The 16,985-nt window shown below is 38.4% G+C and overlaps 1 protein-coding gene across 1 annotated transcript in view; it reads left to right on the top strand.

Moving 5' to 3' along the window:
* The window catches only part of LOC140242585 (uncharacterized), a 32,747-nt gene that overhangs the window by 5,799 nt on the left and 9,963 nt on the right, over positions 1-16,985 (top strand). The window contains exons 2-13 of the mRNA XM_072322334.1: positions 3,388-3,559; positions 5,713-5,795; positions 6,194-6,406; positions 6,932-7,141; positions 7,882-7,975; positions 8,517-8,781; positions 9,497-9,698; positions 10,629-10,720; positions 11,802-11,948; positions 13,554-13,674; positions 15,056-15,195; positions 16,385-16,506. Of these exons, the coding sequence (XP_072178435.1) occupies positions 3,388-3,559; positions 5,713-5,795; positions 6,194-6,406; positions 6,932-7,141; positions 7,882-7,975; positions 8,517-8,781; positions 9,497-9,698; positions 10,629-10,720; positions 11,802-11,948; positions 13,554-13,674; positions 15,056-15,195; positions 16,385-16,506 (1,861 nt within the window). The remainder of the gene's footprint in view (positions 1-3,387; positions 3,560-5,712; positions 5,796-6,193; positions 6,407-6,931; positions 7,142-7,881; positions 7,976-8,516; positions 8,782-9,496; positions 9,699-10,628; positions 10,721-11,801; positions 11,949-13,553; positions 13,675-15,055; positions 15,196-16,384; positions 16,507-16,985) is intronic.

The raw sequence follows: 16,985 nt of genomic DNA on the forward strand, positions 1-16,985 counted from the left end.
ATTATTTTCATTTGGTGGGTGCTATTTTGCGTTAATCATCATTAGGAATAAAGTTCTTGGATCAGCTCTAGCCATCAATTTGTCAAGGTTATTACCCTCAAATGCTTCTATGATTCTCTCCCTGTCTTGAGAGATACGTCTGTATCTAATTCGTGCTGACATGACTGGACATACGAAAGTGAAGTGAATCTATAATGGTACTGGTGCATGTATACCTAGGCGCCGGAAGTGGGGGGGGGGGGGGGGGGGGGGCGGCCGCCCCCCAATTAATCCAAAAAAGTGTGTGTGTGGGGGGGGGCAAAACGTATTTTTGCCACCCCCCCGCCCAAAAAAAAGCCCCCCCCCCAAAAAAAAAAAAAAAAAAAAAAATGATAAAATAAGTGAAATAAGATATATATATATATATATATATATATATATATATATATATTACAAATAGGGAAATTTATTAGCTGAGACTAGTAACTCTGGCCCATGCCAACCCTCCTTTTGAAGCAAGTTTTTAAAAATTCTTCTTTGTTTTGTAATTTTTATACGTGTGCCCCCTCCCCCCCCCCCCTTGAGAGAGAGAGAAAAAAAAAATCTTCCATACGTCCCACTTGCACCGCTAGTTGTTACTAACGTGACACCTGACATAGGTAGCGCTCCCGGAAAATAGTTTTAACCCCCGCCCGCGCACCGCCCCCCCCCCCTTCTTAATTTCCAAAACGTAAAAAAAAAACACGGCAGTTTTTGGACCGTAAAATGTCAAAATTTTCAAGCTCGCTCGCTCCGCTCGCTCGCATTCAATCGCCATGCCATTCTCTTGATGTTGCTGCCAGTAATTGCCAGCAGTTGCGCCCGGTGCGTCCCCCCCCCCCTCTTAATTTCCAAAGCGAAAAAAAAAGTATAGCTACAAACGGCAGTTTTTATACTGTAAAATGTCAAAATTTTCAAGCTCGCTCGCATTCAATCGTTATGCCATTGTAAAAAGAGAATGTTACTGCCAGAAATTGTCAGCAGTTGCGCCTGGGACGCCCCCCCCCCCCATCCCCCGTCCTCAAATTCCAAAGCGAAAAAAATATATATAGCTACAAACGGCAGTTTGGGGACTGTAGAATGCCAAAATTTTCAAGCTCACTAGCTTTGCTCGCTCGCATTTAATCGTTAAGCCATTCTCCTAACGTTGCTGCCAGTAATTGCCAGCAGTTGAGCCCGGTACCTTCCCCTTAATTTCCAAAGCGAAAAACATAGCTACAAACGGCAGTTTTTGGACTGTAAAATGACAAAATTTCAAGCTCGCTCGCTTCCCTCGCTCGCATTGAATCGTTATGCAATTCTCCTGATGTTGCTGACAGTAATTTGTCGTTTCACACCGTCATTCCATAATCCATGTACGGAAAACTTAATAGGCGTTTTCACATCAGCCCGATAAAAATCCAAGCTCGAAATATTTTCGCGATTGCGAACTAGCGCGCTATTTCATTTCTTATTCACATCAGCCCGAAGAGACTTAGCCCGAATTTTTTCGAGCTAATTCGACAGCTGAGTACTAGTATGTGCAAACAGCATAACGTCGCTGGGGTGACAAGACCTCGTATCTACAAAATGTCAAATGTTCAGGAGAGCAAAAAAAAAAAAACAAAAAACAAAAACACAGCAGCCAAAGCACTGTATGCAATGGGATAGACATTCCTTTGACATGCCGTGGTGGCTTCATTTGAGGGGTAAGACATCTAGAATTTGGACAGGACATCACTTAACTGATTATCTGACCATTAATCCAAAAAAGTCATTTTCACCAAAATTGCAGATACAAGGTCTTGTCACCCCAGCGACAATAAGTAATGTGTGTGCCCTCTCAAAAATTCCTCATGATTTGTGTGCAGTTTGCCTCGATCGATCGGGTCACACACGCTAGGCATAATGGGATGCATCGCGCTAATTTCTCGAGTCGTTTTCACATTATCAAATAGCGCGCTACTATCCCGCTATTTCAGAAATTTCCCGAGTTGGACTCGAGAACTTTTCTCGATCAGAACGATACAATTAGCGCGTTAATTTGTGTTCACATTATCAAATAGCGCGCTATTTCGCTTTCGGAAAAATTTCCCAAGTCAGAAAATAGCGCGCTATTTCGAAACATCGGGCTGATGTGAAAACGCCTATTGTTGCTCAATGACTGCGTCGTTGAATGTATCACATTTCGTAATGTATTGTAGTCCCATTAAGTTTGCAGACTGACAGCGCACGCACACACGCACAAGCATACACACCCTCAAAATTACTTTTCCACAAGGTGCCCCCCAATGTCTCGACCCACGGTACGCCACTGTACATTATATATATATATATATATATATATATATATATATATATATATATATATACGTGCGTGTGTGTTTTTTTTTGTGTGTGTGTGTATCGTGTAACATAATATGTATGGTCTATAGTGAGCCCCCTCCAAAATTTGCCCCCCCCCCCCCAATCCAAAACTGCTTCCGGCGCGCCTGCATGTATAGTTCTGATAACATGTACGAGAGAAGAGGGGCGTTACAGAACAACAAACTTGAGTTATTTAGGGTCAAAGATACCTTTTATATTTAACAGTGTGTGGATGAAACAAACAAACAAAAAAAAAATCACATTTAAATACGTATAAATCACGGTTCTCACCTTTTCAAAATAGAAATAACATTACGCCAATTTGAATGAACATGTTTGGAATTTGACTGCCCGTACGCGAAATTGAATGACTGAAATACAATTTTCCGCCAGTGCTGGCGAATTTGAATGACTGAAGAGCACGTGCTTATTTGAATGCCAGTTTTACGAATTCGAAAGGCACATGTGCGAATTTCATTGATCGAAATGCTAAATTGAACGAACAAGTTGCAATTTTGAATGGCAGAATGTGCAGTGACGAGGATTTTCGCTAAATTGAATGAACTATTTATCAAATGGACTGACAAAAGTGCGAAATTGGCCGGGAAAACCTATATTAATATCCTGCGACAGTTGTCATATTATACAACATTCTAGCCTAAAAATTAATCCAGATGGGGTATGGGAGACGGGTTCGGGGGATACATGTGCTCGAACGGGTCTTCAGAATGTGCAGTGACGAGGATTTTCGCCAAATTGAATGAACCTTTTATCAAATGGACAAAAGTGCGAAATTGGCCGGGAAAACCTATATATATATAATAACTATGGCAGATTAGGCCCCTACTAATTGGCCTATACGTATAGATGTGCGCACGGCGAAGCCAAACAATCACTTTCATCATGTTGGTTCATACGATCGTCTGCACGGCCGATCGAAGAGCGGTTAAAATGCAAAGTTTTACTAACTGATATCACAGTTCATACTTCAAAGACCAATGCTATTGATCGCCTTCTGCACAGGTCGCTCGCACCGGACAACTTGCTGACCTTAAGGCCCTACTCGATGGACTCGACGATGATGAAATCGAGAGCGAGATCAATGAACACGACGGGAAGAATTACAGCGCCCTCCATTACGCCGCTGACAAGGATGACGTGGAGATGGTCAGGCTTCTGGTCCACCGAGGAGCAGGTAATCCCACTCTCCTCTACCCGAACATCTATATTAGCTCCAAAGTTCCCATGTAAACGTTACGCTATACAGAGCAATAGAAAATTGAGAAATGAAAAGGGATGAGTATTTCCTAAATTGGAATTTTTGTTTTTTCGTCACCATTTTTTTTTTTTTCATTTCAGTGTTGACGACGAGCGCTTGTGGAATAGCGTACCGGTATCTCAAGTTTCAATATTGGTTTTGCTTTCTTCGGAGATAAAAAAAGACTAGCTTGTGTGGATATAACAAATGGCTTATTAGGGCTACCTAACATAGTCACTTGAAAACGTGGCTTCACGAACCCTATGTAAGGTAACAACGAGTCAAATTGAGTTGAAAGCCCACGGTACATTATAAAAATGTATAACAGGCATTAACTGTCGGGTATATCAGAGTTAAGTTTTCGATTTCGCATATTAAATCATATCACCATGCCACTGCATTTACTCACTCGTTTTCCCCCGTTTGCCATTTTACTTTCACAAATAGGGAGAGCATCTGATAGCTTTAGCAAAATTGCGCAATCATCAAAAAAAAGAAGAAGAAGAAGAAGAAGAAGAAGAAGAAGAAGAAGAAAGAAATCCTACAAATATACACTATGTAAAATATGCATACTCATTAAAAAAAAAGTTGGCAGTGATGATAGCCCGTGGGTATATTACTGGTACAATGTACGTTGTATATATATTATACATTAAAGTTATTAATTTTTATATTTGTAATGAGAATTCTTGCTTATATTTTCATGACTTGTGAATACAAGTTTGATGCAATTTGATATAATTTGACATTGTGACTGAAACTGTTTCTGAATAATTCAGTTAGGGGTGGTGGTGGGTTGAACTAGGGAGGTGTTAGAAAAGGAGAGACAACTCTTCGTAATTCATGCAAACACATGTTTTGGTTCAAAGCGTTACAATGGGATGTCTAGCATTCCACTATACGCTTTGAAGTCATGCTCTGCACCGCTCTAGTTGCAAGGCGAAATTTGGAGACGAAGAACGCATTTCACCTTTCGTTGAATTACAAGCTTTATTTCCCCGTAAAATTTTAAATGAAATACCCGAATTGATTAAGAGTAGTTTAGGAAAGAATTCAATATTATAAACAGGTATTTCTAGTTTCTTCGTAATGCGCAAATTGAAATGAAATGAAAATTAGGCCATCTTAAAAACCTAATATTTTTCTATAATGCGCACATTTCCGCATGTTAGTTTTTTATCCTTTAATCTGGGATATATTGATCTTTCAAAATAAAGTACTCCGCTAAAGCGCACACCAGCGTGCTTTTAAACTATTTGCTGTTAAAATTGTCAGTTTTACACTGCATTTTGATTCGCTGCTCCAATTCAAGTTACACAAATTCATTGTTGCCATCACACTGAAAGAGAGAGAGAGAGAGAGCGAAATGCAGTAGGGGCAAGTATTTCTAGATGTGAGAGCGCTAGTCCCGATTATTGATGCTCTCTTTTGTCAAAGCACCTGATTTCCACCTGTAGTTAAGCGCATAACTTCTCGGAAGTGCCGCGCATGACTTCAAAGGAGAGCAGGAGTTGCCTCTCCTTTGGTTAAACCTTCTACTGTAACCGATTCATGAACCTCGCATTCGCAAATTTCAGGACGCCCTCAGTCTACTCGTATAGTGAACCACCTGACCACACTCTTTGTCAGTGATAACAACCGCTCGGTGCCTTTGACAAGACTAGGCCACATGCCTCCCAGCATTGAACAATTATTATTATTGCTATCATTATATTTATTGTTATTATATTATATTTATTATTATTATTATTATTATTATTATTATTATTATTATTATTATTATTATTATTATATTCATTATTATTATATTTATTATTTATTATTATTATTATTATTATTATTATTATTATTATTATTATTATTATTATTATTATTATTATTATAATACCATTATTATTATTAATTGGGGGTGGTATCCCATTCAAGACCATCCACTATGAAATGCAAATGTAAAAAGGATAACGCATTAGCATTTTGGATATAAATCGAACACCAGTACTGGTTTCAACAATAATTATCACATCGTAATGATTCCTTGTATTCCAATCTTCCAAACACGACCTTGACGGTAAAATCATTATGAAACGAAGACGTGAACGATATCGGTGAGGCTTCTCGACGACCGCTCCACTTCGCCGCTGGAGCTACTAGGAAGGAAAGAGATCTGGCAAAGGTATTTTTGTAACATTATAAAGTCTTCAGTGGGAAATCATTCAAGTATCTGGACCCATGCTCACTTTTCGTGAAGGCTATTAAAAAAGATTAATAAATTATAGTCATAGTTGCGCAGATAACGAATCAGAAGGAAATAAAAATCACCCGAATTCAAGGTTTTATAATCTATGTAATCGGCCTTTATACCCCCTCATTAGCAGCCCCTGAAATAGATTGCAATCTAGCAAGTTAAAAAACGATCATTATCATAGAAAGTGAGATAATAGTAATAACAGTAATGATTATCCAGGTGAGGATGAATTACTCCCATTATTATCATCTTGATCTGGTGTCAGATAACCCCAAGAATATGTGCTTCTAAAGTTGTTAAATTAACAAAATCTATTTCTCTCCTAGTCCGAAGATGGGAGGAGTTTTTCTAAAAGGAGGAAACTTTTGGCGAAGAAACAGGTCGACAAGAAAGACAGCGTTGTGTGTACCCTCATGGCCAGCTCGGCTGACGTGAATGTTGAGGACTGTAGAGGGCGTACTCCACTTTTTGTCGCTGCCTGGCAAGGAAATGTTGAAGCGGCGAGCCATCTCCTGAGCAGCAAGGAAACTGACATTGAGGTATGTGTTAGTCAGTATGCCTTTATATTATATTAACATATTACAATTTCGATTCATTTTCATATTTCTCGGTGAAAAGTCAATATAACAAAATTAAATAATACATGATATCCAGCTAGCAAGCAGAATAGAATATTACAAACATATATTTGGTCAATTTATAAAAGTTGGAATCTGAGAATAAATGCTAAAAACAATATGATGGAACCTACCTTATATAGACGCAAGCTTATTGAGTGTAGGTCCCGGATTTAAAATTGAGTATAAAGAATAAAACGAGGAGCAAGGGTACGACAAATGACCAAAACAAAGCAATAAATATAGCAAATTCAATGTCGAGGCGATCGTTAACGGCCCGTTTGTTTGTTTGTTTTTTCTATTATTACCTCTATCTCACATTTCAGAACTTTTTTTATGCATGCACTAACGCTGGGTTTTGCCTCTTTGACGGTATCAAAAGTGTCACTTTACCTTGTATTCTACATCACTGCAAATCACGTTTTGGCTCTTGGCATACCGTAATAGTCTGAGGACCACAGCGGCACTACGGCCCTCCTTGCCGCCTGCTTCTATGGGAAGACGGACGTCGCCATCATGCTTATCAACAAAGGTGCCAAACTGAACGTGTGGGACGACAACTTCGACACCCCTCTCCACATCGTCTTCAGGGAGGGCAACAAAAAGATTGCTCTTCGAATCATCGAGAAGGCTAAGCAAAATGGTAGCCTGTACGAGGTGAGATTGTTGATTTTTCACTATTTTATTTATCGGCAGTTACTACGAGCAATATCAATCAACGAAATAAAGAACATGAAGAAATCTTGACTTGTGAATATTGACTTTTGTAACGTATAGGCCTAGTATGGAAGGGTATTGATAGATAAGCCATAAAATTAAGGTCGGACTGTACGGAAAATTGTTCGAAATTGACTGGCCGTCTAAAATCTAGACCTATATTGCGATTCCTGAAGATATACATGGCGAAATTCTGATGATAATTTCTGTGATCAGCTAAAAAAAAAAAGAAAAAAGAATGAAATGAAAGTCCTGGACAACCATAGTGAATAGCGTGTATATTGCAGGTAGGTTGTAATAAATGGTAATATCGTATGGCTTGTTCTGTCGGGGTAGCCCTTTGAGTAAAGGCGCATTTTTCTGAAGTCTTGATACACGTAAATGACCCTGAAAGCACATAGTCACATTCACATCTGTTTAGTCCGTATTGTGACATTGTCAAAACATAAATGACATACAGCACGAAAACTTGAATCCAGGATGGTACAATTACAATAACATAATTGTCAAAAATTTGCGTCCGTCATCATCCCTTGTAGTTTCGTTGTAAATATGTGAGAAGATCAAGGAGAAATGTCAGAGGAAGACTTTGGTAATTACTCAATTTTTCTTTCTTCTAATATAACTGGTTGGTGAGAATTAATAAGATCCTTGTTTCTATTCTTCGGTTTTACTCACAGCTGCTGACGAAAACGAACGGGAACAATAACCCGCCGATTCACGAGGCCGTGAGAAAAGGCCACAAGGACCTGGTCCAACTCGCTCTAGAACACGGTGAGGTCTCACCAGGCAAGGAAGCCTGCCCCCATCGATACTCCCTCCTTGTTCTTCATTTACCTTGATTTCTTTAGATATCTTCCTACTGTTGCCACTTTGCATGCACTGCATTCAAATTCCATCTTGACTCGAAACCCAAAACATCTTCACTTGCTTTAGGGATCCATTTTAACATCTTGACATGATTAAACACCAAACAGGATGCAATAAAAAGAATGCCCCTGGTGATGTCTTCATCCCTACTTCTGACATTTTCAATAACGTTTCCGATCATCCTCCATAATTTCACTGCTACACTTCTACAATGAAAGTGATTTATCTCCTTATTTCATGAAAGTCCCAAATAGGCCTATTAACTTCGTTAGTGCTGTCTATGTTTTCGTCAAATAGTTTATCTGTTCCTTTCATTGCGGATTTTCACGATTGCTCTGTAAACATAAAATGTGTTCTGTAGATTTCACCTTTTCGTTTTCATCGCATGCGTAGCAGGAAAACTTGTAAAAAAAAAGCAACAACTTTAGGACCTTGTTTGTTACAGTGAAACCTGGCAAACGTGATGAGATGGAGAGCGATGATGAGTTGAAGGATGATTCCGACGAAGATGGTAAGGACATGCTCAACTTCGCCGGGGAGATTGAGAACACGCCGCTACATGAGGCCTGCACTACTGGCCATTTGGAAATGGTGAAGATGTTATGTGTTAAAGGAGCGAAAATCAACGTCCAAAACTGGGACGGTTTCACCCCGCTGCACTTTGCATGCGCAACCAACCATCAAAGGGTAGCCGAATATCTTATTGAAAAGTAAGTGGTGTAATATACATAGGTAAAGAGAATGATAAACATTATCTAAGGTAATGCTACTATATAGTAATAGATGATAACAGCAAGTAGGTCTATACCTTCAGGCATGATTGTTGCCGGTTTGAGTGAAAATTAGTATTCATGTGTCACTTAAAATTATTCTTTTTACATAAAAAGATACAAACAATGTGTGAGTCCTGTTAAATACTAGCAGCCTTCATAAAAAGTTTACCCAGGCTGGAAAATGGCGGACAATGTCTACAAAACTTATTATTGTTAGGCAATGATATACAGTAGTAACATTCTAGTATAAAGAATTAAGCATTACCTCGGATTTTGTTATATTTTAATATAAGAAAGAAGCCGTGTGCTATCCCTTTTTACCCTAAAATATTCAGTCACAAGGAGGAGACTATTGATAGATGCGGAACTTGTACCTCTGCAATGTGTATCGTTTCAAATAGGTTCAGATAGAATATCCTTGGTCTGTACTTGGAAAACCCAATGTGTGTGTTTTAAGACAGCTAGAAAGCTTTGCTAAAATTTGTCCGAATGCAGCAGCAACTCTAGGTCCAAACTAGTTTCCGAACATATACATTTATATCAATAGAGTTTGGAGGGACATGTGAATAAGCCTTTGAACGGAACCTCATACATAGTTATTTGATGCATTTGAACGCTTTTGCATAACTTGGTCTACTGCGCTAATTTCCAGGGGGGCAGACCATCACCTTCCCAACCACCAGGGCCTGACTCCTCTCCAGACGGCAGCCATCTCAAAGAGCTTCGACACCCTGGTCGCCCTGCTCGAGATCCTGCGCAACGTAGACACGAGCAGGAATGCAAGAGACAGTCTGGAGACTGCCGCTCAGCTGATCAGATGGGCGGCTGAGGAGAACAAGGCCGATACTTTGCAAGTAATTCGTGTTTCCTTTTGCTTGCAAACTGTATCTTTAGTTCTTGTTGTTTTAATGGTGTTCTCTCAATTTTTCTCTTTGACTTTTCCCCTTGTGTCTTTTATTTTCTATTCTTTCATTTGATATTTTCTGTATCATTTTTTGTCTAGTCATCTCTTTTCTCTCTTCCCTGCATGTGCTGTCTCATTCCTCTCCTCAGTTTTTCGTTTGATTTTTTTTTCAAATTTTGTCCTTATTTTTGTTCTCCTCAGTTTTTCGTTTGATTTTTTTTTTATTTGGTCCTTATTTTTGTTCTCCTCCTCCTTTTTCATTTCTTCTCCGTCTACTTTCCGTCCACTATTTCTCCCCCCCTTATCACTCTTTTCTCCTTCTCTTTCTCCCGTTTTCTCCTTCTTTGCCCTTCTCGTCCTTTTTTTTTTCCTCAAGATTGGCAATCGCACGATGTGTCTCTTCATTGATGATTAGGTCACCATCCTCCTTGTGTTAATTTTTGCACCCAAACAGATACGAGATACAGACTTTCTCTTCTATCAAAAGAAAAAGGCTACTGATATCATACGCGACTTAGACGAAGTAGTGAATGGGTAGACTTAAATTACTATAAAAGAGTGCTTAGATGTATCACCTTAAAGTGCTACATATGAATTTTATATCTGAGAACATGAATTTTCATTTTTTTTTTATTTATTAAGATGTTATCATTATAATCTAGTTAACAAACAATAAGTGACTTCATCGTTTTTGAAAGTCATTCATTTCACGTTATAGGGCAATATCTCTATCAATCTTTTAGGATTTCTCTGAAAGTGTCAGAAACTTCATTAGATCGAGATGTAAATCCGGGCCAAAAAGTTCATGTTGTAAGAATAACTATTTATTTATCAATAACTATGAGGAAGTTACATTTCCGTTCTTATATCAATGACGTAGCTACTCCTCCACCACGGTCGCAAGGTTCATGGAATGAATGATGACGCCATTTCCGATTTGATCCACGGCGCTTCGAAAAAGGGATACACAGAGTGAGTGTTATTGAAACAAAATGTATTAACATGCTTGCTAAATAATTATGCATTATGCATTAAATTACGAAAAATTTCCATGTTGAGTAGCGCGTTAAGTGGTCATCAGGACGAATTAATCTTTGATCCTGAGTATCTTTAATAAACTGGGCCCCGTTTTATCAAAAGATAAAATCAATTGTAGATTTCCTTACCACACAGGCTGCTATAGACTGACGATAGAAATCAATGTTACGATCAATGTTGACTCTTCATAAAAGATTTCCATGGTCTGTTTACCAAAATATCTGTATGATTACATACTTTAACTGAAAAACCACAAAAGGATTGTTCTTGCGTTCTGACAGGAATGTTTCTTCCCAGAAACCTTTAGTAACGAGCCATTGACAAGTTTCTATAAACTACTGATCGACACATGTACATGGGATCCAGTTATAATGTATGCTACTGTAATCGTCTTCTTGTAACAGGCAAGCGTCCAGCAAGATTTGATTCTTAGCAGGACAAACTTTGAAATATCTGAAGGTCTGCTAGGAATTTAATGACACCCCCAAATTATAAGACAGCAAAAATGAAATACAAAGGAACGCATCCATAGCTATTGAAATGTTAATCCTGAATACTAAAAAAAAAAAGTCAGAAAACAATCGCCTTTGACAGGACTGCAAACTATCCGACAAGTTTCCTGTGAGACATAATCTACATTATTTTCCTTACGTGACTGACATGACGTTTAAACAGAGAATTAGATGTTTTTTATTGCAATCTTTCTATTTCGTGTACATGTACTTGTCTTCATTCCTTTTTGTGCAATTCTCTCACTCCCTTGTCCCCCACTGGTATTGCATGTTTCTCAAAACAACTCGTTTTACTCATCCTTTCTCCCCACTCCTCTTCATACTGACCTACCCTTCTCTCTCTCTTCCTTTCCATCATGTCTTCTTCTCTGGCACTATTCTTCTTTCTTTCATACCCCCTCTACGTCTCTCCGGGACCCTCCCTCCCACCCCTCCACCTTCTCATACTCCTCAATCTTCCTCAAATTGTCACTTGCTTTCATTCCCAACGATTTCCTCCGCAGAACTATATTGGCTCTCATTCACTGGAAGCGGGAGGTGGTCGACCACCGCGATGCTGCCGGCAATACGCCGCTCCATCACGCCGCCGAAGCCGGGCGCGACGCCACCGTCCAGGAGCTCATCAAGGCAAAGGCCATGGTCAACATCCCGTGAGTGACCGACTGGTGACAAGGTCAAGTGAAAGGCTGACCAGTGTTTATTTGCAAAGCGCCACAAAACTGGAGAATGTTGTAGGCCTATCTGGAGAACAAAACTGTAGAACAAAACCGGAGGCTGTTGTAGGCCGATATGGAGAACAAAACTGTAGAACAAAACTATAGAATGTTGCAGGCCTATCTTGGGAACAAAACTGGAGAATGTTGTAGGCCTATCTGGAGAACAAAACTGTAGAACAAAACTAGAGAATGTTAAAGGCCTATCTGGGATCATATCTGCAATTGAAAAGAATCATTTCCAGACTTATTACTCTGTTGAACTAGAGATACTAAAAGCAAAAAAAAATAAAAAATAAAAAAAATAAAAAAATCGACCCCGACGGAATCCATGACGAAAGGTCGTAATCTGTGTGTGTGTGTGTGTTTGTGTGTGTGTGTGTGTGTGTTTAAAGTAAACATTTGCACAAATTATACTATCATTTGAAGTTCGCATCACAAGGCTTTCTGTTGGTTTAGAGGAAATGAATTAGTTTTGAAAGTCTTTCTGTGGTCTTTGAGTGGTCTTCAGATATTCATAATCACACAAAATCAGAACAACGCAACAATATGAAAATTACCGTGAACCGCAGTACAATAAGTGTTGAAACTATTTTGGCAACATGGAAAAGTAATAACCCAATGATCTGTTCACTGCTCGCATATGACATTCGTTACAAAGCCATTTGTATGGCCATGAAACTGTGGCAAAGAATATTAGGGACTCGATGAATTGAGAATTTCACATTTCATGATCTAATTACTATTGAGAAAAAGAGTAAAGTCAGCCTGACATACACAGTGAAACTTTACGTTATTAAAGTCATTCTAGACTTTAAAGAAAGTTGCGTAATTTCAGATGTTTGAACAGTATCGAAAGAGAAAATTCTGTAGTTCTTCGATGAAAATTAGATGGCAAAACTTGGGATGTAGGAAACGGAGTACTTGTAGGGTTGATATCTAATGTATCCCTTGAATTTTAATAACTGTTTCATGGAAGCATGGCATTGATTATTGAATAACTTCTGGTGTAATGGGGTTTATTTTGAAGAGAGAGAGTTTGTGTATAGTCACAGAGGCATTTTCTTCATCGTACTGTTCCGCTCAGTGAATAAGATCGTATGCCTGATTTGTATTATTATGAGCTCTTCATTTCTCCTGCATTGTTCATGATAATTAAAGTTATTGAAATGATAGATGGTTTTTCTAAATTTCTGTGTGTGTGATTTTTTTTTGTGTATGTGTATCACGTTATATTCATTTTGTGAAAAGTGCAGATAACAAATCAAATCAAACCAAACACCAGATGACAGCAAAAAAAAAAAAAAAAAGAATGAAAATCAACCCCTCAACCTTTGTCACTTTTTCTGTGTTTATTTCATGACAAAACCTTTACTGTTTCGTATGTTTGATTATTGATTAATCTATTTAATTACATTCCCTCTGGTATCAATATTTCTATTTACACAGTGTAGTAAAAAGAAACTCCTTAAAAAAAAAGAGGCCGTTTCCATGGTTACTATCGATCTGTGCATTTGCCTTCGATTTTGTCATTGTTCGCAGGAATTGCGGAATTGTGAACAAGCGAACGCCTATTCACCATGCTGCCGCCAACGGTTGGATCCGAACAGTGAAGCTGCTCATAAAGGCAGAAGCTGTCATCAACGTTGTTGACTCGTTAAAGGTATGATAATGTTTCTAAAGTAATTCTTTCCTTTTCTTTGGCTTGGGAAGTAGGATTAGTTTTAAGAGTTAGGGTAAAAGTTAGGGTTAGGTCAGGTTTGGGGTTAGAGTTAGGGCTAGGGTTAGAGTTAGGGATAGGGCGAGATTCAGAAAGGAGAACACACAAAATCTTAAAGTGAAATACGAGCAATGCTTGTTAGGTATTACATGTAGTAGGCCCTACACAACAGACACGGTAATCCATGTTGGTAGATAGGGACTTAGTGTAGCATAGTTCATGCATGAGAAATATGTAGATTAAATTTTCTGGAGTAATGTGTCTTGTAGGCACTACCCTTGCACCCTTTACCCGCCTGCACTCCGTGTTTACAGGGAGGTGAGACAACCTCCATGGTGTTTATGAGTGAGCTAGACATCTGTGCTGAACAGCTTGCTAAATGACTGATATATCTAAAAAGAATGAAAAAAAAAATCGTAATAAAAGTCGTGGCCTGTAAATTTTAATAGGATCGCTTTTTTTTTTGGATGTCTCAGCCATTTCAATGCCAATTTTTATCAAATAAACATTGAGTCCTTGAAATTACATGCTCTATCATACTTCATAAGAGATTTCTCATTATCTCATCAAACAATTTATTAACCTGAATCCTCTTCTCATCCAGTAACTGTACAGTCACTTTAATAATACCGCAAAGTTATGTGTTAGAATCGACGTCACCAGCAGAGGGTCCCTTGAGCAGTGAGAGCCCTTGAATGTTAGTCTGTCAGATCCAGAATACTTCTATTTTTTTTTTCTAATCGGCTTGCTGCTGGTTTTTATTCAAATTTTTGAACGCCTGTTTAACGACGTCACTCGAGTTCATTAATTATGGAGAAAAAGAAATATGGCACACGATTGTCTGTCGATACGAAAGTATTGCTAAAAGAAAACAAGAGAGAGAGAGAGAGAGACGGATTTATAACTTCTATTCTGCCAGTCTCGTCAGAAAGTGGACATAACGGCCACATTTCACTCCACAACATTGCTTAATTATTATTGTTCACTATAGACTTTTTTTTTTGTTCAAGTGACAAAGTGTCAGTAGTTTGCATCAATTCACGGAGAGGAATTTTTGGTGTGTCTCTCAAGTGAGAGAAATATATATTTTGTTCTTTTATACTTTGTAATTTAACGAGATTAAGCACATAAGAAGAATTGATGTTGATGTACCTTGATGATGGGCAAGAAATTAATTAATAAAAACATGTTGATGAAATAATACGCAAAATTACGATGAATGATATTAAAGATTGAATTTGTTACACACACATACACATACACACGTACACACAAAGATGATATAGTAATGATAATAAATATGAATAAATATTTTTCTCAATAGCTGACACCTCTGCATCTTGCATGTAAAAACGGTCACACCGACATGGTCAAACTCCTCGTCTACAATGAGCTGGCCGACATTCTTCTTCGGGACAAAAATGGACTGAACTGCCTCGATCACGCCATCGACAACGGCCATGAGTATGTAATAACTTCATCACAATCACTATCATAAGTAGTTATCAAAATAAAAAGTCTGCTTATGGTTCTAAAACCAAGTTGCTAATAAGTCAATATGGGAAAGGTCTCGGTTAACTTACTAACATTGTATGTCAGATTGATGATGATGATGAGGCGTATGAGAGAAGAACGAAAACAGTGGCAGCACTTGTTAATAAAGACACGTTCTTATGATTATGTGTTACATCGTACGGCTTTTTTATGATAAAGAAGAAGAAAGAAAATAGAGAGTGACCCGAAGAAGAGTGCTTAAGATCAAGCTGCCTTCATAAACGTAAAAACGCATGAAGAAAAATGACAAGCCACAACCATTGCCGGTTTCAGACGAATTTTGTGTAAGTACTTTGCTTGCAACAACTTTGAACTCAAAAGTCTTTTCCCTAATGTGTTCATGCTACATGTTGCACTGCCTTTGAAGGAATCTCGCGACATTGCTCGCATTTACAGACACTCACATAAAGTCTATCACATGCACATTTTCATTTTATTATAATTATTACATAAAGATATTACCGGTGTGTATTATGTTTCGAGTTGTACGCACGCTGGATCTCACTGTAAAGCACGATTTACCACGGAAATATGTTAAAAGAAACCATGATTTGAAACATGAATGAACTGCTGTAATCGCACTCCTGTGTATGACTGCAAACTTATTATGCATGGATGAAATGTGTTCTTTGTGACCTAATATCTAAAGACGAAAATATAGTCAGTCCATATGAATAGTTTGCAGGTCAATGAAGAACGCGTGCTAGTGCGGCGAGTTTGTCTTCACCTCATCCTCTTTTCATTCGCAGTTTATCTGTCCTTTCATTGACAGATTATTTCATGTCAACTTTAACAAATCATGAATTTTCACCTCAAAAATCAGATCAATGACAACAAACACCGTGCGAAGTGCACTGGTTAATCGTTTGAAATAGGAGAACTCAAAGCTGTTAAAGTGTAGTAATCATGGTATTGGTAATGATCATCCAGACAACTTTTAACGCTGGAGAGATTAGGCTGGGTCACTCAATCTATTTAAAAAACCTATATTAATCATCACTATAACTAGTAATATTGCTGACATTGTTGTTGCTGTTGGTGTTGTTGTTTTTTTTTTCGAAATCATTGGTTTCGACATTATGATTATTTCCGCGGTCAGGGACATCGTCAACCTGCTAGTGAGTCATGACAATTGGCGGGAAGTGATGTCGGTCTGCAGCTCAGACCAGGAGACGGGCGAGAGGACAACGCCTATGAGAAAACTCATCAAAACCATGCCAGGTGAGCTTGATTTCTGCTCCAATCCTTATGAAATCCCCCCCCCCCCTCCCCACCCGGCCCCCAGCCCCACTCCGTCTCTGGGAAGCCGGTATCACAGGTCGAGGCCAGGGAACATTTCTGAACTAACATTTCGATTATTCTCTAGTTCAGTTTGCAATAACATTTACGCTTCTCTTCCCCTTCCTTCCGTTATATCTTAGTCTTTCAAAATTTTGATAGCTGAACATAATGAAATGCCGAATACATTGTCTGAATCACATATCTCATAATGATATAATGACGTTTATACAATGGAAATAATGCAATTTTTACTTAGTGTTCAACCTTCCTCAATACCATTACAAAATTCAAGTACACTTAAAATAAAGTTTGAAAAATATGTAATATTTTTGTGGAACAGCGTCCCCATAAGATTTTCTTGACGATAGACGTTGCTGCACAATCTCGACCTAATTTTCATGTGTTCTATAGTTCCTGTC

The sequence above is a fragment of the Diadema setosum genome, chromosome 19, assembly GCF_964275005.1.
Source record: "Diadema setosum chromosome 19, eeDiaSeto1, whole genome shotgun sequence".
NCBI classification, from domain to species: domain Eukaryota; kingdom Metazoa; phylum Echinodermata; class Echinoidea; order Diadematoida; family Diadematidae; genus Diadema; species Diadema setosum.